General features: G+C 44.6%; 2 protein-coding genes across 2 annotated transcripts in view; one reads left to right on the top strand and one right to left on the bottom strand.

Moving 5' to 3' along the window:
* prkar2b (protein kinase, cAMP-dependent, regulatory, type II, beta) overlaps positions 1-10,867 on the bottom strand; it is a 19,134-nt gene extending 8,267 nt beyond the window's left edge. The window contains exons 1-6 of the mRNA XM_088995693.1: positions 10,773-10,867; positions 7,207-7,768; positions 6,129-6,164; positions 5,021-5,073; positions 4,145-4,228; positions 3,955-4,061 (exon numbers count right to left, since the gene is read on the bottom strand). Coding sequence (XP_088851819.1) covers positions 3,955-4,061; positions 4,145-4,228; positions 5,021-5,073; positions 6,129-6,164; positions 7,207-7,510 — 584 coding nt within the window. The 5' untranslated portion in view covers positions 7,511-7,768; positions 10,773-10,867. The remainder of the gene's footprint in view (positions 1-3,954; positions 4,062-4,144; positions 4,229-5,020; positions 5,074-6,128; positions 6,165-7,206; positions 7,769-10,772) is intronic.
* On the top strand, positions 10,848-24,098 carry dhtkd1 (dehydrogenase E1 and transketolase domain containing 1). The gene is made up of 17 exons (XM_088995689.1): positions 10,848-11,064; positions 12,074-12,226; positions 14,160-14,371; positions 15,146-15,340; positions 15,412-15,681; positions 15,754-15,925; positions 17,170-17,368; positions 17,640-17,952; positions 20,129-20,213; positions 20,288-20,427; positions 20,489-20,639; positions 20,716-20,822; positions 20,898-21,062; positions 21,936-22,018; positions 22,114-22,277; positions 22,343-22,428; positions 23,536-24,098. The coding sequence occupies exons 1-17, from the start codon at positions 10,893-10,895 to the stop codon at positions 23,635-23,637; spliced, it is 2,769 nt and encodes a 922-aa protein (XP_088851815.1). The 5' UTR covers positions 10,848-10,892; the 3' UTR covers positions 23,638-24,098.

Genomic DNA, 24,098 nt, shown 5'->3' with positions numbered 1-24,098 from the left:
AACAAGGATTTCAAAATCAGAATACATTATTCCGATTTCGAAATCTTCATTCACGAAGCAGGCTTCCGAGTACGCAAATTGCAAAATGTCTGAAACTCATGAGAAAAAGTTAGCGGACACCAGGGTAGACAACTCGAACCGAAATTCAGACATTTCCAAACCGAACGACGATTTCGAAATCAGAATAAATTATTCAGATTTTTCAATCTTCATTTCGACATCAGAATAAATTATTCCGATTTCAAAATCCTCATTTCAATTTCAAAATCTTCATTTCAAACAAAGATTTCAAAATCAGAATATATTATTCCGATTTTGAAATCTTCATTCCGAACGAAGATTTCGAAATCAGAATAAATTATTCTGATTTCGAAATCTTCATTTTGATTTCGAAATCTTCATTCCGAACGACGATTTCGAAATCAGAATAAATTAATTTCGATTTCGAAATCTTCATTTTGATTTTGAAATCTTCATTTAGAACAAGGATTTCAAAATCAGAATACATTATTCCGATTTCGAAATCTTCATTCACGAAGCAGGCTTCCGAGTACGCAAATTGCAAAATGTCTGAAACTCATGAGAAAAAGTTAGCGGACACCAGGGTAGACAACTCGAACCGAAATTCAGACATTTCCAAACCGAACGACGATTTCGAAATCAGAATAAATTATTCAGATTTTTCAATCTTCATTTCGACATCAGAATAAATTATTCCGATTTCAAAATCCTCATTTCAATTTCAAAATCTTCATTTCAAACAAAGATTTCAAAATCAGAATATATTATTCCGATTTTGAAATCTTCATTCCGAACGAAGATTTCGAAATCAGAATAAATTATTCTGATTTCGAAATCTTCATTTTGATTTCGAAATCTTCATTCCGAACGACGATTTCGAAATCAGAATAAATTAATTTCGATTTCGAAATCTTCATTTTGATTTTGAAATCTTCATTTAGAACAAGGATTTCAAAATCAGAATACATTATTCCGATTTCGAAATCTTCATTCACGAAGCAGGCTTCCGAGTACGACAATTGCAAAATGTCTGAAACTCATGAGAAAAAGTTAGCGGACACCAGGGTAGACAACTCGAACCGAAATTCAGACATTTCCAAACCGAACGACGATTTCGAAATCAGAATAAATTATTCAGATTTTTCAATCTTCATTTCGACATCAGAATAAATTATTCCGATTTCAAAATCCTCATTTCAATTTCAAAATCTTCATTTCAAACAAAGATTTCAAAATCAGAATATATTATTCCGATTTTGAAATCTTCATTCCGAACGAAGATTTCGAAATCAGAATAAATTATTCTGATTTCGAAATCTTCATTTTGATTTCGAAATCTTCATTCCGAACGACGATTTCGAAATCAGAATAAATTAATTTTGATTTCGAAATCTTCATTTTGATTTTGAAATCTTCATTTAGAACAAGGATTTCAAAATCAGAATACATTATTCCGATTTCGAAATCTTCATTCACGAAGCAGGCTTCCGAGTACGCAAATTGCAAAATGTCTGAAACTCATGAGAAAAAGTTAGCGGACACCAGGGTAGACAACTCGAACCGAAATTCAGACATTTCCAAACCGAACGACGATTTCGAAATCAGAATAAATTATTCAGATTTTTCAATCTTCATTTCGACATCAGAATAAATTATTCCGATTTCAAAATCCTCATTTCAATTTCAAAATCTTCATTTCAAACAAAGATTTCAAAATCAGAATATATTATTCCGATTTTGAAATCTTCATTCCGAACGAAGATTTCGAAATCAGAATAAATTATTCTGATTTCGAAATCTTCATTTTGATTTCGAAATCTTCATTCCGAACGACGATTTCGAAATCAGAATAAATTAATTTCGATTTCGAAATCTTCATTTTGATTTTGAAATCTTCATTTAGAACAAGGATTTCAAAATCAGAATACATTATTCCGATTTCGAAATCTTCATTCACGAAGCAGGCTTCCGAGTACGACAATTGCAAAATGTCTGAAACTCATGAGAAAAAGTTAGCGGACACCAGGGTAGACAACTCGAACCGAAATTCAGACATTTCCAAACCGAACGACGATTTCGAAATCAGAATAAATTATTCAGATTTTTCAATCTTCATTTCGACATCAGAATAAATTATTCCGATTTCAAAATCCTCATTTCAATTTCAAAATCTTCATTTCAAACAAAGATTTCAAAATCAGAATATATTATTCCGATTTTGAAATCTTCATTCCGAACGAAGATTTCGAAATCAGAATAAATTATTCTGATTTCGAAATCTTCATTCCGAACGACGATTTCGAAATCAGAATAAATTAATTTCGATTTCGAAATCTTCATTTTGATTTTGAAATCTTCATTTAGAACAAGGATTTCAAAATCAGAATACATTATTCCGATTTCGAAATCTTCATTCACGAAGCAGGCTTCCGAGTACGCAAATTGCAAAATGTCTGAAACTCATGAGAAAAAGTTAGCGGACACCAGGGTAGACAACTCGAACCGAAATTCAGACATTTCCAAACCGAACGACGATTTCGAAATCAGAATAAATTATTCAGATTTTTCAATCTTCATTTCGACATCAGAATAAATTATTCCGATTTCAAAATCCTCATTTCGATTTCAAAATCTTCATTTCAAACAAAGATTTCAAAATCAGAATATATTATTCCGATTTTGAAATCTTCATTCCGAACGAAGATTTCGAAATCAGAATAAATTATTCTGATTTCGAAATCTTCATTTTGATTTCGAAATCTTCATTCCGAACGACGATTTCGAAATCAGAATAAATTAATTTCGATTTCGAAATCTTCATTTTGATTTTGAAATCTTCATTTAGAACAAGGATTTCAAAATCAGAATACATTATTCCGATTTCGCAATCTTCATTCACGAAGCAGGCTTCAGAGTACGCAAATTGCAAAATGTCTGAAACTCATGAGAAAAAGTTAGCGGACACCAGGGTAGACAACTCGAACCGAAATTCAGACATTTCCAAACCGAACGACGATTTCGAAATCAGAATAAATTAATTTCGGTTTTGAAATCTTCATTTTGATTTTGAAATCTTCATTTAGAACAAGGATTTCAAAATCAGAATACATTATTCCGATTTCGAAATCTTCATTCACGAAGCAGGCTTCCGAGTATGCAAATTGCAAAATTCAGACATTCCCAAACCGAACGAAGATTTCGAAATCAGAATAAATTATTCAGATTTCGAAATCCTCATTTCGATTTCAAAATCTTCATTTCAAACAAAGATTTCAAAATCAGAATATATTATTCCGATTTTGAAATCTTCATTTCGAACGAAGATTTCGAAATCAGAATACATTATTCAGATTTCGAAATCCTCATTTCGATTTCAAAATCTTCATTTCAAACAAAGATTTCAAAATCAGAATATATTATTCCGATTTCGAAATCTTCATTCACGAAGCAGGCTTCCGAGTATGCAAATTGCAAAATTCAGACATTTCCAAACCGAACGAAGATTTCAAAATCAGAATAAATTATTCAGATTTCGAAATCCTCATTTCGATTTCAAAATCTTCATTTCAAACAAAGATTTCAAAATCAGAATATATTATTCCGATTTTGAAATCTTCATTTCGAACAAAGATTTCGAAATCAGAATACATTATTCCGATTTCGAAATCTTTGTTCGATTTGGAAATGTTGGAATTTTGGTTCATTTGGCAATTTGCATACTTGGCACGGCAGCCAATCAGAAGCCTGCTTCGTGAATGAAGATTTCAAAATCGGAATAATTTATTCTGATTTTGAAATCTTTGTTCAAGTTTGATTTGAAAAAAAAAAGTTCATTTTTTTCTTGAAGAAGTTGTCGGCCACCGGTTGTACGCACAACGGAAAAGTTGCACGCCCGGGGCGTCCGGGCAGACGTTATTTCAGACACTGCCTTACCTCTCAATCACATAAAAGTTGTCGCCGTCATCGTCCTGGTCGATGACGTGTTGGCCTTGGGCGCAGAACTTCTCAAACATGGCGTCCAACACTTGCGCCATCTCCTCCTGGGCGGGCGGAGAAGGCAACGTTTCACAATGGCCGCCGTGACGACTGGCCCCGTCTTCTGCTCTTCAGAGGGTCTACTCACGGGCTCCAAGTTCTTGAAGAGCAGAATGTCCCCGCAAGCTTCCTGCAGTCTCTGTCGCTGCTCGTCCGTTTTGGGGTGGGCCACCTGGAGGTTCCAATCGGACACTGATCACTCGGCGTTCCCGAAGCGGCGGGAAAATATGACGTGGAGCGCCGTTCATGAATGTGTTCGGGTTTTGATTTTACTTGCGGGGGTGGAGGGTGCTGTTAAAGAGCTGGTCAGACCTCTGGCAATGTATTTTTTTTCTCTCCGAGGAGGGGGACAGCATTTGCCTTTTTTACAGCCACCCTCATTTCAATCTCATAATAATAATAATAATAATAATAATAGTAATAATAGTAGTAATAATAGTCACATTACATATCATATTATTATTATTATTATACATTTTATTTCTAAGCGCCTTTCAAAACTCTCAAGGTCACTTTACAGTCACGGGATAAGTTTTTCTGCGGGTGAGCAGCGGCAGACACACGCGCCAGCGTTCACTCAACCCGGAAGTAATTCAAATAGATAGAAAGCTAGCTAATAGATAGCCGACAGATACCTAGCTAGATAGCCAGTCAGTTACATAGTGAATAAATAGCTAGATAGATAGCCAGATAGCTAAAAGATAGCAAATAGCTAGCAAAATAATAATAATAATACATTTGCTTTCTAAGCGCCTTCAAAAACTCTCAAGGTCACTTTATAGTCACAGTTTTTCTGGGTCCTGGAATTCACGTAACAATGACAAAAACCCTGATGTTACCTGTATTTGTAGTCCACGCGGGCATCTCGGCGCTTCCGCATTGTCGCCATGTTCAAAAATGTCCTTTGAATATTGTCCAATGACACAAATAGGAAGCAAATTGACGAGAAGGAAAACAGGATTACCGGGGCCTCTTTGTCCTCGTCGTCTTCATCGGGGTTGAAGGCTTCGCCGCATACTGGACAACAAAATGGCGGCGTGTCACTCAAAGGTCGCTTCGAGACATCCAAGAAGGGCCCGACGCACTTTTGAGTTTCATTCATTCCGTCGCCACGTTGTCGTCACGCAAATCTTCCCAAACGACGAGCCTTCAGAGTGACGGTTCCCGTCCGAGCAAAGCGCAAGAGCGGCGCACAAGCGTCGAACCGCGCACAAGGCTAACGCGAAGCCATTAGTGATGTGTCGTTCGCGAATGACCCGGATATGGGAGCCGACTTTTTTTGCCCTCTATTCCCCGCCCCCAGTCTTTGGGTTAAAGCCGCACGTGATTGGTCAAGATCCGCGGTGTACGCCCCGGGCCACTGGTTCAAACACTGCATTTAGAATCTATCAAATTAGAAGCTGTCCTCTCCGCAAAGGCGAGGTCTATTCAACCTGATGTGGCATACGCCACACCGCCACAAGTTGTCTCCTCGCGTTCCTCCGACATAACACCTGATTTTTGTTTTTTTTACTCGTCCGCTTATTCAAAAGGGGGCGTTTACCTGTTTCGACATCAACGGCACCTAAATCAAGATCATCCAATCAAAATGCCGCTTTCCGCCAACTGGCATCAGTATCATCCAATCAAAATGGCGCTTTCGGCCAACACAAGCCCAAACGGGAAATGAACAGCGAAAAAGCCAGAATACACTACATACAGGTAACATCCGATTTACGACCGGCGCGAGTTACGACCACCCCTACTTACGACCGCCACCCTTTTTTTTTCTACGGCTGTCACCGCTACAGCTAGCAACGCGACAAGAGAAAGAGGTCCGTGCAAGATGATTCAAGAAGCTACAACACAAAGCACTGGTCCTAAAAAGAGGACCGGGGGAATATCAAAAATAAAGAATACAAAAAAACGACGAGTGGGGGGAGGGGGCAAAGTCAGAAAAAAACCTGGAAATCAAAACAACCCGGCCACGAAATGAATGAAACTCATTTCCAAAGGGGCCAATGGACCTCTCCATTGACGATTTGGAGGCAGAAGGACGGACGCGATGCTTCGCCACGGCGGCCAGAACTCACCCGACGCTCTTCTGGCGAATTTGTTGATGGTCGGCGCTGGAAGGAAAAAAAAACACAAGAGAAAGGCACATTCCAGTCAACGGGCAACTTTTCTCGTCTGCTTGTGTGTGTTTTTTTTTTTTTACCTTATTTGGATAATTCAAGTGTGAATGTGGAGAGCTCGACCCTTTGAGCCAATTTCAATGAAAGCCAACAGAATGGAAGCCCATTCCAAAAACGCCTCATCGAGCTAGCTATCTAGCTGGCTACCTAGCTAGCAATCCATTTGCTATCTGTTAGCTATCTAACTAGCTAGCTAGCTATCTATGACAGAAAAGACTAAGATAATTGACTTAGGACAATATGTCTTACTAATGTCTACATAAAAAAGTCAAAGGAACAAAAATAATTAAATAACAAAACTCTCAAGGTCACTTTACAGTTACGGGATAAGTTTTTTTGCTGTGGGTGAGCAGCGGCAGCCACACGCGCCAGCGTTCACTCAACCAGGAATAACTCAAATAGATAGAAAGTTAGCTAGCTAGCTAATAGATAACCAATAGCTAGATAGATAGTCAGCCAGCTAGATAGCTAATACATAGATATTAGATAGCCATTAGATAGCCATTAGATAGCTAGCCAAAAAGCTAGCTAGATAGCTAGCCAGCTAGACAGCTAATAGATAGCGAATAGATAGCAAATTGATAGCTCAGGAACATTTGCGATCGACTGCGCTGGTGTGAAAATGCTCTCATAATATAACACATTTTATTTCTAAGCGCCTTTCAAAACTCTCAAAGTCACTTTACAGTTACGGGATAAGTTTTATTCTGTGGGTGAGCGCCAGCATTCACTCAACCTGGAAGTAACTCAAATAGATAGAAAGCTAGCTAGCTACCTAATAAATAGCTAATACCTAGCTAGCTAGATAGCTATCAGCCAGGTAGACAGCTAATAGATAGCCATTAGATAGCTATTAGATAGCTAGCTAGCCAGATAGCCAACCAGCAATAATAATTTTTTTTATATAATAATAATAATAATAATAATAATAATAATAATAATATCCGTAGCGGAGGACAAAGGAGCTCAAACGGACCTTGAAACTCTTGATCGTCGTCGTTCTCCGAGTCGATCTGCATGTCTTCGTCAAGGAAGTTGACGGCTTTGCCGCAGCCGGCGGCCCTCGGCGGCGGCTCCCGTCCGTCGTCGTCGTCGTCGTCGTCGTCCCCATCCCGACCGAAGGGGCTGCAACGGCGGCTCTCGCGGCGGCTCTCGCGGTCCTTGAGGCGGCCGAAGTACTGCAGGGCGAAGTCGAGAAGGTCCGCCGGCTGGTTCCTCAGCACTTCCACCGTGAAGCTCTGCAACAGCTCCGTCAAGCCCTCGGGGATTTCGACACTCATTCCTGCAGGTTGGAGGGGCTGCAATGGGGAGGGGGGGGCGGTGTGGGGAGGACGACGACGGCAGTAACACTTGGGGGGTCGCCGGGCTGTCAAGGGTGATGTTTTTGCTGGAGAAAACGCCTCTTCAACATCCTCGCCTTTTCCTTCGATGGCGGCTGGAGAGGAAAGCCAAGCACGTGACCCGGGTTGCCCTGGCAACGCCACCTCCAATGATCGTCGACGAGCAGCGTAGATGCGCCCTCTTCTTTCCGGCGCAAACTAAAACGACACAAATGGGGAAAAAAAGAAGAAGAAAAAATAAGTGTATAAAACAGTGGTGAGACCAGCTAGGATAATAATAATAATACATTACATTTCTAAGCCTTTCAAAACTCTCGAGGTCAGTTTACAGTCACAGGATAAGTTTTTCTGTGGGTGAGCAGAGGCAGACACACGCGCCGGCGTTCACTCAACCCAGAAGTAACTCAAATAGATAGAAAGCTAGCTAGATAGCTAGCTAATAGATAGCCAACAGATACCTAGCTAGATAGCCAGTCAGTTAGATAGTGAAATAGCTAGCCAAATAGCTAATAGATAGCAAATAGCTAGCAAATAATAATAATAATAATAATAATAATAATAATAATAATAATAATAATAATAATAATAATAATAATAATAATAATAATATCGAGGAGAAGGTTTCTTCAGCCGTCATCTGTACAAATTTGAAGGTTTCGGACGTTTCGCCTCCTATCCAAGAGGCTTCGTCAGCGAACTAAAGTCTGACTGGTCGTATCGGCCCTATTTATATATCCCTAATGTCCAGACATGGCGGTGCCGGACACAGCTATGATAGGTCCCTACTCTCAGGTTGGGGGGGGCAGAGGACCACTCCCTGCGGCTCCACTGATTGTTCCTACATTCCTGACTAGCGACTGGCCTATTTGCCCCACTCCCACCGGTATCACCTCATCAGCTTTACGAATGTTGCCTAACCTGTGTTGCCTAAGCAGGCTATTGTATGAACGATTAATGAAGGGTTTAGTTGTTTTATGAGAATCGCTTCTTTTACCCCCCTTTCAAACCATCTATGTTCTTTCGCTAAGATTGTAACCTCGTTGTCGTCAAATGAGTGGTTGCTAGCTTTTAGGTGCAAATGTACTGCCGATTGAGGTCCACTTGTATTATCCCTGCGATGTTGATAGTCATTTTTTGAGAATATGTTGAGTCTCCCCAATGTATTGCTCTTTACAATTTTCATTCTTACAATGTATAGAATAAACTACATTACTTTGTTTTTCATTTGGCAGCCTATCTTTTGGATGCACTAATTTTTGCCTTAAAGTGTTTATCGGTACTGCTACTCCTCTCCTTTTTGTATCTTGAGAATTATTGCTTTCATTCCCTATTCTTTCTTTCTGACATTTGTTGAATGACCACTGAGGGTACCTACAGTTAGTGAGTGCTCTCCTGATATGTTTTGACTCCTTTTCTCTACCTTCAGTGCTAGTTGGTATTAGTTTAGCCCTATGCTGGAGGGTTCTGATAACTCCTAGTTTATGTTGTAAAGGGTGGTTAGAGTCAAAAAGTAAGTATTGGTCAGTGTGCGTAGCCTTCCTAAAGACTTCTGTTTTTAGCGCTCTGTCCTCTTTTATAATTATTTTACAATCCAAGAAGGCTAGTTGGTTCTCTTTAATGTTCTCGCAAGTAAATTTAATGTTAATGTCCACAGAGTTGAGGTGATCTGTGAAGCATCGAATTTCTTGTTTTTTAATTATGACAAAAGTATCGTCCACATATCTAAACCAGTGTCTAGGTTTTGTCCCCGGGAAGGATGTGAGGGCCTGTTTCTCCATCTCTTCCATGTACAGATTAGCCACTATGGGTGAAACTGGTGAGCCCATAGCACAACCATGAATTTGTTTATAAAATTTCTCCCGAAATTGAAAATACGTAGTATTTTATAAACAAATTCATGGTTGTGCTATGGGCTCACCAGTTTCACCCATAGTGGCTAATGGACATTTGGGATATATAAATAGGGCCGATACGACCAGTCAGACTTTAGTTTGCTGACGAAGCCTCTTGGATAGGAGGCGAAACGTCCGACACCTTCAAAAAGTACAGATGACGGCTGTAGAAACCTTCTCATCGATGGACCACCAGTCAGCCAGATAGTGAATAGATAGTTAGCTAGATCGCAAATAGATAGCTAATAGAGAGCAAATAGAGAGCAAATAAATAGCAAGTAGATAGCAAATAATAATAATAATAATAATAATAATAGTGCAGCGAGTTTGCTACCTCCAAATGGCAACCGGAAATGTCATCGTGGGCAAAGAGGCCTTTACAAAATACAAGTCGAATGACGAGGGGCCCCTTATAAGTATGAATGGAATAGAAAACATAGACGAGGGTCGAGGGAGTTCCAACATAAAATAGAAAAAAAGAGTAATCAGGGAACTTGAGCCATGATGTTCAAAAAAACTTGAACGCTCACCGCACTCTCCGGTGTAAATTTCGAATGAACGCGCTCCGAGTGATTCCGTGAACGCCTCACCAGCCACCTGTTGTTTCCTCCGCGACTTCGCCGCTGTGCGCCCCGCGTTCGATTCCGCTCTCTTGTTTCTATTTATAATTGTATTTTTTTTTTTATTGTATTGACGCTTGTCTGTTCCTGTAAACTGTCCTTGGGAGCTTTGAAAGGCGCTTGAAATAAAACGGATGATTATTATTACACTCGTGTGACGTCCTGGTTGTTGCGCTAGACCAGGGGTCTCCAAGGTGGGTCCTGGAGGGCCGCCGTCCTGCCTGTTTTCCAGCTCTCCCAGGAGCAACGCACCTGATTCAAATCATCGGGACCGTTTTGATGCTGCTTCAGAGCTGGCTGATGAACTGATCATTTGAATCAGGCGCGTTGCTCCTGGGAGAGCTGGAAAACAGGTAGGACGGCGGCCCTCCAGGACCCACTTTGGACACCCCTGCGCTAGACATTCTGGCAGCAGTCCTGGAGTTTTAAACAGGAACCAAAATGGTAGCTTTTCGTGGCGATTGCAAATACGAGAGAATAATGATGCACAGTCGTGTCAATCATTGGTCTGGGACACTCGACAAACATTTTCTTCTTTGCATGCAGAATAAAATGTTTAAAAGGCTTTTCAATTTCCGGGTATCAGCTCGTTTTGCAGGTGACATCAATCAGTGAAATTACCCCAATCATGTCTTTGCCTCACACACAGATATCCACACGCACACTCAACACTGGTGACAAGTGACGTACCCGGAATTGATATCGCCGTGGGCCAATAAGGTTTGAGGAGGGAGCCTCGCTAGCCAATCGCCATTGATTGAGTAGCTTCCCGCTTCCGCTGTCGTTCCGGCTTCCTCTGTGCTTCGTGTCATGTCAGCCGCTCTTTTCGTCAAAAGTTCCGCCAAGAGGCTCCCGCTCGACGTGTTCGGCCGCGCCGCCGGCCGCTCTTACCACACCGAGAGAGGCGTCTACGGCTACCGCCCCAAACGGAGCCCCGACGGGGAACAATTGCCGAGCGACCGCGCCGCCGCCGTCAATCAAGGTCAGACGCCGACGCCGACGCGGATCTCTCAAAACGTGCCGCTTCATTTCCCTCGGGCGAAAACGTGGCGTCGTCCGGCGCCCGAACCTTCTCGTCGCGCCATTGACCCCCTCGCCGGGACTGTTTTACGTGTCGCTCGGCGCCAGCTGTCAGGCCGCGGTAGATCCGGTTGTCTATTAACAGTAGAGCGAGACCGGTCGGTCATCGCGAAAACTGCTAGATCGTCCCGAGTCCTTCGCGAGGGGTGTAGAGGAGGAAAAAAAAAAAAAACAATCAAACATCCATTTGTGCGGCCATTCATCGGTGGCGTGGGGTGTCAAAGTCAAGGCCCGGGGGCCAAATCCGGCCCGCCACATCACTTTTTTTCGGTCTGCGAAAGCAAATCAAACTTGTGAAATTCCATGATGCTTGCTAAAATCCGAAGCAAAATGTCATATTTTTGGATGTAAACCACATTAACAGTCATTATTCTTGAGTTGAAATTTGAAAACGAGTTATTCATTAATTTGTTGTGCGCTCTATGTGGAATATGTGGAGAGGATGAAACCTTCTCATGGCTTCCCCAAATTCATAACGGCCCTCGAGAGGAAACCAGAACTACAATGTGGACCCGCAGCGTCAAAAAATGACACCTGCGTTGGATTGACATCAGGTGCCTCTTTTGACCAAAAGTCGTGCAAGGCGGATGAAGGAAATAATAATAATGACGACGACAACAATAATAACAATAAAAACAACAATAGCAACAATAACAATAACTACAAGGACAACAATAGCAACAACAATAATAATAAAAACAACAATAATGGCAACAACAATAATGGCAACAACAATAATAACAACAGCAACAACAACAATAACAATAACTACAATAACAATAACTACAATAGCAACACCAACAATAGCAACAACAATAATCATAATAATAACAACAGTAATACATTTTATTGACAAGAGCCTTTCAAAACAAGGGCCTATGTGGACGCCCGGCTACCCCGTTGCCTTTCAGATCATGGGCTGGCCCGCCTGGTGGAGGCCTACCGAGCACATGGACACAAGCTGGCCAAAATTAACCCCCTGCTGCCCCAAAAGCCCGTCGCCGACAGCGTTCCCGAGATCAGCGTGCTGGCGGGAGCCGTCAGCGGACAGTTCGACACCTCAGGTGGGTCGGCGGCTTTGTCTTTACTAGCATTTGGGACTACCAGAGGTGTCCGACTAGTCTGAAAGTCCAGGTTCTTAGCAACTGATACTTCAAGGACAACCGATGTCTCCAGACAAGTTGTGTCCATCATTTGTAAAATGGCTTCAAATGACTTCTACTGAGCGTATTTTACAAAGATTCCACCGCATGTAGCTATATTTTACCTTTTAAGACTCGCGCTGAATATTCCGGAAGTCTTGTTTTTGAGTTGGTGACGAGTCCTCACGTTGCGTCACTGAAGGAACGCACCTGACCGAAAAAAAGGACACCTTGTAGCAGTCCTTCCATCACGTCAATGCATTTTGCTGTACTTGTTTGGTCTGAAAACTTTGTGTAGCACCAAAAAGAGGCAGAAGAGGGCGACAAAGCTCAGTGTAAGGAATTAATCAGCCTGTGGAAACGGGCTGATTAATTCCTTACATGGAGCTTTGTCGCCATTTTCTTCCTCTTTTTGGTGCGGCATTTCCCGCCCCCAGATACCTCAAAATGGCATGGAATAAATATTCATAACTGGATGAGTAACAAGAAAGCATATTATCCGAATCTGAAGCCATTGTTTTGATTCACAAGCAAGGCAAGACGTCTTGGTGTGATGTCACGAACTGGGGGCGGGACCTTCTGAAATTGGCCGCTTCCTGTTTCAAATTGAAGTACTTTTTAGACACTTTAAGTCATTTTGATTGGTGTTTTGCATTTGACTAAAAATATCATACTGCGTGTTTTGGGTAATTTAGATGTTATAAAACATTTTTCTGATGTCAGTTAGGAACCAAAAAAGTGACGTCGGTTGTCCTTTAACTCATTCATTGCCACTCCAGTGTCAGGGTTTTTGTCATTGTCACTCCAATTGCAGGACCCACAACATATTGAGTTGTCGAACAACATCAACATTCAATGCAGCGTAAGAAACCTTAGACTTCTTTCACCAGAAGAAACAAGTTAATTCGTCAATGATATGGTTCTGGAGTTATCTGAGCATGAAATGGGGGCTGCTGTCCAAAATGCAATGCAATACAATACATATAATAATTATACATGTAATTTTTAAGCGTCTTTCAAAACTCTCAAGGTCACTTTAAAGTCACAGGATAAGTTAGATAGCTAGCTAGGTAGATAGATAGCTATATAGCTAATAGATAGCTAGCTAGCCAGCTAGATTGATAATGATGTATCATAATGATAATAATCCATTTCATTTATAAGCACCTTTGAAAAACTCTTAAGGTCACTTTACAGTCTAAGGATAAGTTAGATAGCTAGCTAAGTAGGTAGGTAGGTAGATGGTTAGATAGCTAATAGATAGCTAGCTAGCCAGCTCGATAGATGATCATGATGATATATCATAATAATCGTAATAATACTAATCCATTTGATTTCTAAGCGCCTTTCAAAACTCTCAAGATCACTTTACAGTCGCAGGATCAGTTTTTCTGTGGGTGAGCAGCGGCAGCCACACGCGCCAGCGTTCACTCAACCCGGAAGTAACTCAGATAGATGGTAAATGAGGTAGCGAGCCAGCCAATAGATAGCCTATAACTAGCCAGCTAGATAGCTAACCAGCCAGCTAAATGGCAAATAGCTAGCTAGCGAGATAGCTAGCGAGATAAATAAATTAGAAAATAGTCACACTAAATGCTGATTTCATAGCATTGTTTTTTGTTTTTTTTTTGGGGGGGGGGGTTGGGCCAGAGGCCATGGGCAGTGCTTTATCGGCACCCAAGCATGAAAAAAAAAATCCAAACACATTTTGGAATGGCAGTGAATGAGTTAAGTCAGAAAAAAATGATATCAGTCTTCCTTGACGCCGGTTGAAGCAAAGGGTGCGATTGACCATCCGTGGATGGCGTCGTCCATGTTGTCGGCGGCGTGCTGACCTCCGGCCACCTGGGTGCAGGGCTGCGGCACCTGGGCAAGGCGAGGGCCTCGGCGGACCAGGTCCGGGCCTACCTGGAGGGGACCTACTGCGGCCGCCTGTCGCTGGAGACCAGTCAGCTGGACGGCACCGAGGAGAAGGAATGGCTGGCCGACCGCTTCGAGGAGCTCAAGGGCGCCGCCTTCTCCCCGGACGAGAGGCGGAGCCTGGCCAAGCTCATGCTGGAGTCGCAGGTGGGCCCCAGGGTGGGCGGGGCGTCAGAGCAAGCCCATCCTATCTATCCAGCTGGCTGGCTATCGATTAGGTATCTATCTGGCTATCTATTGGCTATCTATCCAGCTAGCTGGCAAGCTAATAGCTGGCTATTTGGGGTTGAGTGAACGCTGGCTTGTGTGGCTGCCACTGCTCACCCATAGCATAAAACTTATCCCGTAACTGTAAAGTGACATTGAGAGTTTTGAAAGGCGCTTAGAAATGAAATGGATTATTATTATTGGCTATCTATCCAGCTAGCTGGCTGTCTATTCGCTCTCTATCTAGTTAGCTGGCTATCTATTAGATATCTATTGGCGAGCTAGTTGGCTGGCTAGCTATTAGCTACCTGTTAGCTATCTATCCAGCTAGCTAGCTGTCTATTCGCTCTCTATCTAGTTAGCTGGCTATCTATTAGATATCTATTGGCGAGCTAGTTGGCTGGCTAGCTATTAGCTACCTGTTAGCTATCTATCCAGCTAGCTAGCTATTAGCTAGTTGGCTAGTTCGCTGGCTGTCTATTGGCTATCTATTAGCTAGCTAGATGGCTATCTATTAGCTATCGAATAGCTAGGGAGCTTTCGATGTATTTGAGTTATTGCGGGTTGAGTGAAAGCTGGCGCGTGTGGCTGCCGCTGCTCACCCACAGAAAAACGGATCCGGTGACTGTTAAGTGACCTTGAGAAATTTGAAAGGTGCTTAAAAATGAAATGTATTATTATTATTATTATTATTTGTCTCTTCTGTCCCCGCAGGAATTTGACCGCTTCCTGGCCACCAAGTTCTCCACCGTCAAGCGCTACGGCGGCGAAGGCGCCGAGAGCGTGATGGCCTTCTTCCACGAGCTCTTCCGGCGCTCGGCTGGGGCCGGCGTCACCGACGTGGTGATGGGCATGCCGCACCGGGGGCGCCTCAACCTCCTGACGGGCCTGCTCAAGTTCCCGCCAGAGGTGAGCGGACAAACGGGGCGGCGGCGAGGGCGAGGGCGAAACGTCACCTGGGATCTTCTTCTCCGCTCCAGCTGATGTTCCGCAAGATGCGCGGCCTGAGCGAGTTCCCCGACGCGTCGCCCGCCATCGGGGACGTCCTGTCCCACCTGACGGCGTCGGTGGACTTGGATGTGGGGACGGGGTCCCCGCTTCACGTCAGCATGCTGCCCAACCCCTCCCACCTGGAGGCCATCAACCCCGTGGCCCAGGGCAAGACGCGGGCCCTGCAGCAGCTGCGCAACGAGGGCGATTACTCGCCCGACGAGGGCGCCCAGCCGGGCGACCGCGTCGTCTGTCTGCAGGTGGGCGTCGGGCCGCGTTTCCTCCTTTTGCGATGCGTACCGGAATGCGGGGCAAATGCGTTTGTGGCGCAGGTCCACGGCGACGCCTCCTTCCCGGGCCAGGGCATCGTGCCCGAAACCTTGACCCTTTCCAAGCTGCCCCACTACCGGGTGGGCGGCAGCGTCCACCTCATCGTCAACAACCAAGTGGGCTACACCACCCCGTCCGAGAGGGGAAGGTCGTCTCTCTACTGCAGCGACGTCGGTCAGTCACATGACCACCCACCCCCACGACCCTTCCCAAAAAAAGACTATCAGCTATCCACTAGCTGGCTAGCTAGCTTTCTCTCTATTTAGCTTTCTATTGGCTATATGGCTATCTGGGTGGCTAGCTATCTCGGTAGCTATCTATTAGCTATCTACTAGCTGTCTGACTGGCTTTCGATCTATTTAGCTGTCTATTAGCTATATGGCTATCTGGGTGGCTAGCTATCTCGGTAGCTATCTACTAGCTGTCTGATTGGCTTTCGATCTATTAGCTATATGGCTATCTGGGTGGCTAGCTATCTCGGTAGCTATCTATTAGCTATCTACTAGCTGTCTGACTGGCTTTCGATCTATTTAGCTGTCTATTAGCTATCTGGCTATCTGGCTGGCTAGCTATCTCGGAAGCTATCTGTTAGCTATCTACAAGCTGTCTGACTGGCTTTCGATCTATTAGCTATATGGCTATCTGGCTGGCTAGCTATCTCGGTAGCTATCTATTAGCTATCTACTAGCTGTCTGACTGGCTTTCGATCTATTTAGCTGTCTATTAGCTATATGGCTAGCTATCTCGGTAGCTATCTATTAGCTATCTACTAGCTGTCTGACTGGCTTTCGATCTATTTAGCTGTCTATTAGCTATATGGCTAGCTATCTCGGTAGCTATCTATTAGCTATCTACTAGCTGTCTGACTGGCTTTCGATCTATTTAGCTGTCTATTAGCTATATGGCTATCTGGCTGGCTAGCTATCTCGGAAGCTATCTATTAGCTATCTACAAGCTGTCTGATTGGCTTTCGATCTATTAACTATATGGCTATCTGGGTGGCTAGCTATCTCGGTAGCTATCTATTAGCTATCTACTAGCTGTCTGACTGGCTTTCGATCTATTTAGCTGTCTATTAGCTATATGGCTATCTGGCTGGCTAGCTATCTCGGAAGCTATCTATTAGCTATCTACAAGCTGTCTGACTGGCTTTCGGTCTATTTAGCTGTCTATTAGCTATATGGCTATCTGGGTGGCTAGCTACCTCGGTAGCTATCTATTAGCTATCTACTGGCTGGCTAGCTTACTATCTATTTACTTCCGGGTTCAGTGAACGCCGGCGCGTGTGGCTGCCGCTGCTCACCCACAGAAAAACTGATCCCGTTACTGTAAAGTGACCTTGAGAGTTTTGAAAGGCGCTTAGAAATGAAATGGATTATTATGATGATGACGACATGTCCCATCGTCCGCGCCTTCAGGCAAGATGGTGAACTGCGCCGTGATCCACGTTAATGGCGACGACGCCGAGGAGGTGGTGCGGGCCACGCGGCTCGCCGTGGACTACCAGCGCCGTTTCAGGAGGGACGTCATCGTGGACCTCCTCTGCTACCGCCAGTGGGGCCACAACGAACTGGACGAGCCTTTTTTCACCAACCCGGCTATGTACAAGATCATCCGGTCAGTTCCGAGTGGGGGGGGGGGGTTCCAAGCGTGTGATTGGGTTAGCCTTTATTGGTCTCGCAGTGGAGAAATTGACATTTCACAGAAGCAAAGTGATGAAAGGAAAGAAAGAAGTAGAAAAACAAAATACAGGGGCTGCTGGAAAGTTAAAAAACACAGACAGGTAGGTATAGATAGAAAGATAGATAGATACGGCATATAGCTAATCGCTAGTTAGCAACATAGCTACCAGGCGTGTCCTGACCTCCGTCTCCCCCTCCCCCGGCAGCTCCCGCCAGAGCGTCCCCGACGCCTACTCGGACCGCCTGATCGGCGAGGGCTTGATGACTGAGGCGGAGCGTGAGCGCATCAAGGCGGAGCACTTTGGCTGGCTCAACGGCAAGTTGGCCGACGTGACGCTGTACAGCCCCGCCCCCAGCAACCTGCAGGGCCGCTGGGGGGGCCTGGCGGAGCCCCAGGCCCGGGTCAGCTCCTGGGACACAGGCGTCCCCCTTCCGCTGCTGCGCTACGTGGGAGCCAAGTCCGTGGACGTCCCCGAGCACGTCCGCTTGCACAACCACCTGGTCAAGACCCACGCGCAGGTACCCGTCCCGGCGCCGGTGGGTGGGGAAAAAGCCGCGCGACGGGAGCTTGGGTTTCACGCCGAGTCCTCTTTGAACCCGGAGGGGCCCGTCGTTGCCTCCCGCCGTTGCTTCCCGCGGCGCCGTTTCAGGCCATCCAAAGCGGGCCGTGTCCGTGAGTCATGTGTCGTTTGAGCCGGATCTCTGAAGTGAACGGAGAGAGCCGGCTCCTAATAAGGAGCCGGAAATGCGAGCCGCCTTTTTTTTTCCCCTCTATTCCCCGCCCCCAGTCTTCGGTTAAAGCCGCACGGGATTGGTCAAGATCCGTGGTAGAGGAGAGAGGGGAGAATTACAGACACACGCAGCAGTGAGAAGAAGGGGGAGGGGGTTAATTTCACATGATTTTTTATAGTTAATGAATTTAAGCAACAAAAAAAAAACTGAGGAGCCATTCGGGAGCCAAGAGAGCCGGATCTTTTTAGTGAGCCGAGCCGAAAGAAACGGCTCTCTGAAAGGAGTCGGAATTCCCATCAATACTCTGTACACATATAAATTAAGCCATGTAAATACAAATATTTGATATAGTGTATTTTTTTACCTGAGTAATTCTTTTTTCACATAATTATACATGATTTTGGTAGTTAATTAATTTAAACAATAAAACTGAGGAGCCATTTAAGAGCCTAAAGAAGCGGCTCTCTGAAAGGAATCGGAAATCCCATCAATACTCTGTACACATATAAATTAAGCCATATAAATACAAATATTTGATATAGTTGATTTTTTTACATGAGTAATTGGTTTTTCACATAATTATCCATGATTTTTGGTAGTTAATTAATTTAAACAACAAAAAAACTGAGGAGCCATTTAAGATCTTTTTAGTGAGCTGAACCAAAAGAACCGGATTTCTGAAAGGAGTCGGAATTCCCATCACTACTCTGTACACATATAAATCAAACCTCATCATGTAAAGGCAGGCAGGATATGACGTATCAGGAAGTCCAAGAAAAACAAAACGATGCAAAAAGATGTTCGTATAGCGAATTACCCCAACAGGAGCCATTTGGGAGCCAAAAGAGCCGGATCTTTTTAGAGCCAAAAGAAGCGTCTCTCTGAAAAGGAGTCGGAATTCCCATCACTACTCTGTACACATTTAAATCAAGCCATATAAATAAAAAATATTTGATAGTGTATTTTTACAGGAGTAATTCGTTTTTCACATAATTTTACACCATTTTTGGTAATTTAAGCAACAACAAAAAAAAACTGAGGAGCCATTTGGGAGCCAAAAGAGCCAGATCTTTTTAGTGAGCCGAGCCTAAAGAAGCTGCTCTCTGAAAGGAGTCGGAATTCCCATCACTACTCTGTACACATATAAATCAAGCCATGTAAATACAAATATTTGATATAGTGTATTTTTTTACATGAGTAATTGGTTTTTCACATAATTATACACGATTTTTGGTAGTTAATTAATTTAAACAACAATAAAACTGAGGAGCCATTTAAGAGCCAAAACAAACGGCTCTCTGAAAGGAGTCGGAATTCCCATCACTACTCTGTACACATATAAATCAAGCCATATAAATAAAAATATTTGATACAGTGTATTTTTACATGAGTAATTCATTTTTCACATAATTTTATATGATTTGTGGTAATTAATTTAAGCAACAAAAAAAACTGAGGAGCCATTTGGGAGCCAAAAGAGCGAATCTTTTTAGTGAGCCGGGCCTAAAGAAACGGCTCTCTGAAAGGAGTCGGAATTCCCATCACTACTCTGTACACATATAAATCAAGTCATATAAATAAAAATATTTGATACAGTGTATTTTTACATGAGTAATTCATTTTTCACATAATTTTACATGATTTTTGGTAGTTAATTAATTTAAACAACAATAAAACTGAGGAGCCGTTTGGGGGGCAAAAGAGCCGGATCTTTTTAGTGAGCTGAGCCAAAAGAAGCGGCTCTCTGAAAAGGAGTCGGAATTCCCATAACTACTCTGTACACATATAAATCAGGCCATATAAATACAAATATTTGATATAGTTGATTTTTTTACATGAGTAATTGGTTTTTCACATAATTATACACGATTTTTGGTAGTTAATTAATTTAAGCACCAAAAAAAAACAAACTAAGGAGCCAAAAATGCGCCGAAATTCCCATCCCTCGTGTCCGTGTGCACAGGCCCGACTGCAGAAGCTGGAGGAGGGGACCAAAGTGGACTGGTCCACGGCCGAGGCCCTGGCTTTCGGTTCGCTCCTTTGCCAAGGTGGGAAAGGGGCCGAGGCGGCGCGGGGTTCGTTGGGCGCCAGCCGCCAATGGCATCCGCCGCCGTGCTCGCAGGCTTCAACATTCGCATCAGCGGGCAGGACGTGGGCCGCGGCACCTTCAGTCAGCGGCACGCCATGTTGGTGTGCCAGGACACCAACGACACCTTTGTTCCCTTCAACCACATCAGCCCCGAGCAGACGGCCTTCCTGGAGGTAGCGTGACTACGTGACCGCGCGCCGCCGCCGCCCTTTGATGACGGCGAGGTCCCGGCAGGTGTGCAACAGCCCGCTGTCCGAGGAGGCGGTGCTCGGGTTCGAGTACGGCATGAGCATCGCCCAGCCGAAGCTCTTGCCCATCTGGGAAGCTCAGTTTGGAGACTTCTTCAACGGCGCCCAGATCATCTTTGACACCTTCATCTCGGGAGGTAGGGCCGCCGCTGCCGCCGCCGCACCCCCCCTGCCAGCGCCCCTCCCCCTCCCCGTCGTGTGAACCGTTTCCAGGCGAGGCCAAGTGGCTGCTCCAGAGCGGGATGGTGATCCTGCTGCCCCACGGCTACGATGGAGCCGGACCGGAGCACTCGTCCTGCCGCGTGGAGCGCTTCCTGCAGGTCAAAGCGGCAGAACCCAAAAAATGGGACAAAACGTGCCTTACCGCTGACGCCCCCCGCCGTCCCCCCCCACAGATGTGCGACAGTGCCGAGGAGGGCGTGGACGGCGACACGGTCAACATGGCGGTGGTCAACCCCACCACGTCGGCGCAGTATTTCCACCTGCTCAGGCGGCAGATGATCCGCAACTTCCGCAAGCCTCTCATCGTGGTCGGACCCAAGATGCTGCTCAGATTGCCCGTCAGTGTCATTGTTGGACCGACACCGGAGTCGACCCGAGCTAGCTCGCTAGAGAGCTAACTAACTAGATCCATAGAGAGTGAGCTAGCGAGGTCTCTAACTAGATAGCTCTTTAACTAGCCTGTTATCTAGCTGTCCGCTGAGATAGCTAGTTCTTTATCTAGCTAGATAGCTCTCTAGCTAGCCATCTAGCCAGATAGCTCTCTAGCTAGCTTTTTATCTAGCTAGATCAATAGAGAGCTATCTGGCGAGCTAGCTCGTCATCTAGTTAGAGAGCTAACTAACTAGATCGATAGAGAGTGAGCTAGCTAGCTCTCTAACTAACTAGCCGTCTGATGAGACAGCTAGATCTTTATATAGCTAGATAGCTCTTTATCTAGCCTAGCTATCTGGTGAGCGAGCAAGTTCTCTATCTAGCTAGATAGCTCCCATCTAGCTAGCTAGCTCTCTATCGAGCTAGCTATGTGACGCTTATGAGCTAGCTAGCTCTTTATCTAGCTCGCTCTGTAGCTATCATGTGAGTTAGCTAGCTCTTTATATTGCTCACTAGATAGAGCTAGGTAACTCAATCTCCATCTGTGTGTTTGTCTGTCTATTTTGCTCGCTATTTGACAAGCCACAGTAGCTAGCCGGCTAGCTACTGTGGCTCTCTACCTAACTACCTAGCTATCATGGGAGATAGCTAGCTCTTTATATCACTAGCTATATAGAGAGCCAGCTAGCTCTATCTCTCCATCTGTGTGTTTATCTATCTTGCTAGCTATCTGACAAGCTACAGTAGCTAGCTAGCTAGCTCTGCGATGATCTGTCTATTTATCTCTCCATTTTATGGGCTGCTCGTACATTGAGATGATGTTTATTTTTGGTTGTAAGGGCGCTGCATCGAGCTTGACGGAAATGGCGCCGGGGACATCATTCAAGGCCGTGTTGGCGGACACGTCGGTCTCGCCGAACAAGTAAGAACCGCTCAAGTGCAGTGACGTGGCGGCGCCCCAACTCACTTTCTTCTTTTTGTTAATGGCTGTTCTTTTTTTGTTTCCCCCCCCCCCAGCGTGAAAAGAGTGGTGCTGTGCTCGGGCAAGCACTACTACGCCTTGCTGAAGCGGCGGGACGCCGAAGCCAAGCGGGACGTGGCGCTGATCCGCCTGGAGGAGCTTTGCCCCTTCCCGCTGCAGGCGCTGCAGGCCGAGCTCAACAAGTATCCCGACGCGAAAGGTGCGCGAGGGCGACACCCGCGTTTTTTGCGCGGGTCCCCGTTGTAAAGCCGTCTGTCTCCGCAGAGTTGGTCTGGAGTCAGGAGGAGCCTCAGAACATGGGCCCCTGGTCCTTTGTGGCCCCTCGCTTTGAGAAGCAGCTGGCCTGCAAGGTGAGCCTTCTTGTCCTTTCCCCGAAACGTGATACTCAATTCTGTCTATTTCTTTCATTACTGCCGTGACATTAAGTGTATTAGCTAGCTAGCTATTAGCTGCTAGGTAGCTTTCTTTCTATTGGCTACATGGCTATCTAGGTGGCTAGCAATCTGGCTCTCTGTTGGTTATATATTAGCTATCTATTTAGCTACCTTTCTCTCTAATTAGCTTCTATTGGCTATATGGCTAGCGATCTGTTTGCTATCTATTAGCTCGCTATCTAGCTTTCTCTCTATTTAGCTTTCTATTGGCTATCTAGGTGGCTAGCAATCTTTCTAGTTATCAATTGGCTATTTATTAGCTATGTATTAGCTGGACAGCTACCTTTCTCTATTTAGGTTCTATTGGCTAACTGGCTAGCTATCTTTTGGCTCTCTATTAGCTATCTACTAGCTGGCTAGCTAGCTTTCTCTCTATTTAACGTTCTATTGGCTATATGGCTATCTAGGTGGCTAGCAATCTGGTTAGCTATCTGCTGGCTAGCTAGCTTTCTCTCTATTTAGCTTTGTATTGGCTATATGGCTATCTAGGTGGCTAGCAATCTGGCTAGCTATCTGTTGGTTATCTACTAGCTGGCTATCTAGCTTTCTCTCTATTTAGCTTTCTATTGGCTGTATGTCTATCTCACTGGCTAGCTATCTGTTGGCTATTAGCTATCTACTAGCTGGCTAGCTAGCTTTCTCTCTATTTAGCTTTCTATTAGCTAAATGGCCATCTAGATGGCTAGCAATCTGGCTCTCTATCTGTTGGTTATCTATTAGCTGGATAGCTACCTTTCTCTCTATTTAGCTTCTATTGGCTATATGGCTAGCTATCTGTTGGCTATCTATTAGCTATCTGCTAGCTTACTATCTATTTACTTCCGGGTTGAGTGAACGCCGGCGCGTGCGGCTGCCGCTGCTCACCCACAGAAAAACTTATCCCGTGACTGTAAAGTGACCTTGAGAGTTTTGAAAGGCGCTTAGAAATCAAATGGATTATTATTATTATTATTATTATACCCCCCCCCCCAAAAAAAAATAAAAAATAAATAAAAATAAATCATCTTTGTCTGTCGTCCACAGCTGCGCTTAGTCAGCCGACCGGCACTGCCCGCACCCGCCGTGGGCATTGGCACCCTGCACAATCAGCAGCAGGAGGCCCTCCTCAGCGCCACCTTCTCTTAAAACCAAGCAGAAAGAGCCCCCCCCCCCCCCCCCACCCTAACCATCAGAGTGGCCATTTTGGACGGGATCTCGCTGGCTTTTTGGAATCGTCCCTCGCAAGGTGGTTTCGGCGCACGTGGCGAGTCTCCATCGAGGCCTCCAAACGGACGGAACCTTCTCCGTCACGCCCATCAAGACACCGTCGCAATGGTTTTCAGCATCGCAAATGTCACCGACCAGGAAAAAAATTAAGTGGAGGGAGTCGAGTCCAAGTCCTGAGCTTTGGCTCGGGACTTGGACTTATTTTATCTGGCCCAGTTTGGCAAAATATCAACATTATCAACGCAAATGTGTGGACGGGAAGCCACTTGACGACGTCGATGGTGAGAAAACATCACACAAGTGCTCGTGTAAATAAAACTCATTGGGGTTTGCGGGGAAAAAAGAGGCATTTTAGGGAAGTAAATATATTTTTGTGCTGA

This window comes from Hippocampus bargibanti, linkage group LG05, assembly GCF_051943395.1.
Source record: "Hippocampus bargibanti isolate YZ-2025 linkage group LG05, ASM5194339v1, whole genome shotgun sequence".
Taxonomy (NCBI): domain Eukaryota; kingdom Metazoa; phylum Chordata; class Actinopteri; order Syngnathiformes; family Syngnathidae; genus Hippocampus; species Hippocampus bargibanti.
Note: the sequence above shows the minus strand (reverse complement) of the source record. Positions and strands in the feature narration are given on the sequence as shown.

What these genes read in the sequence shown, in the direction of transcription:
- dhtkd1 (XM_088995689.1), top strand. Translation starts at nt 10,893, where the DNA reads ATGTCAGCCGCTCTTTTCGTCAAAAGTTCCGCCAAGAGGCTCCCGCTC. An exon ending in ACCGCGTCGTCTGTCTGCAG is followed by an intron (nt 15,682 to 15,753) that starts GTGGGCGTCGGG and finishes TTTGTGGCGCAG; the next exon opens with GTCCACGGCGACGCCTCCTT. An exon ending in TGACACCTTCATCTCGGGAG is followed by an intron (nt 20,640 to 20,715) that starts GTAGGGCCGCCG and finishes AACCGTTTCCAG; the next exon opens with GCGAGGCCAAGTGGCTGCTC.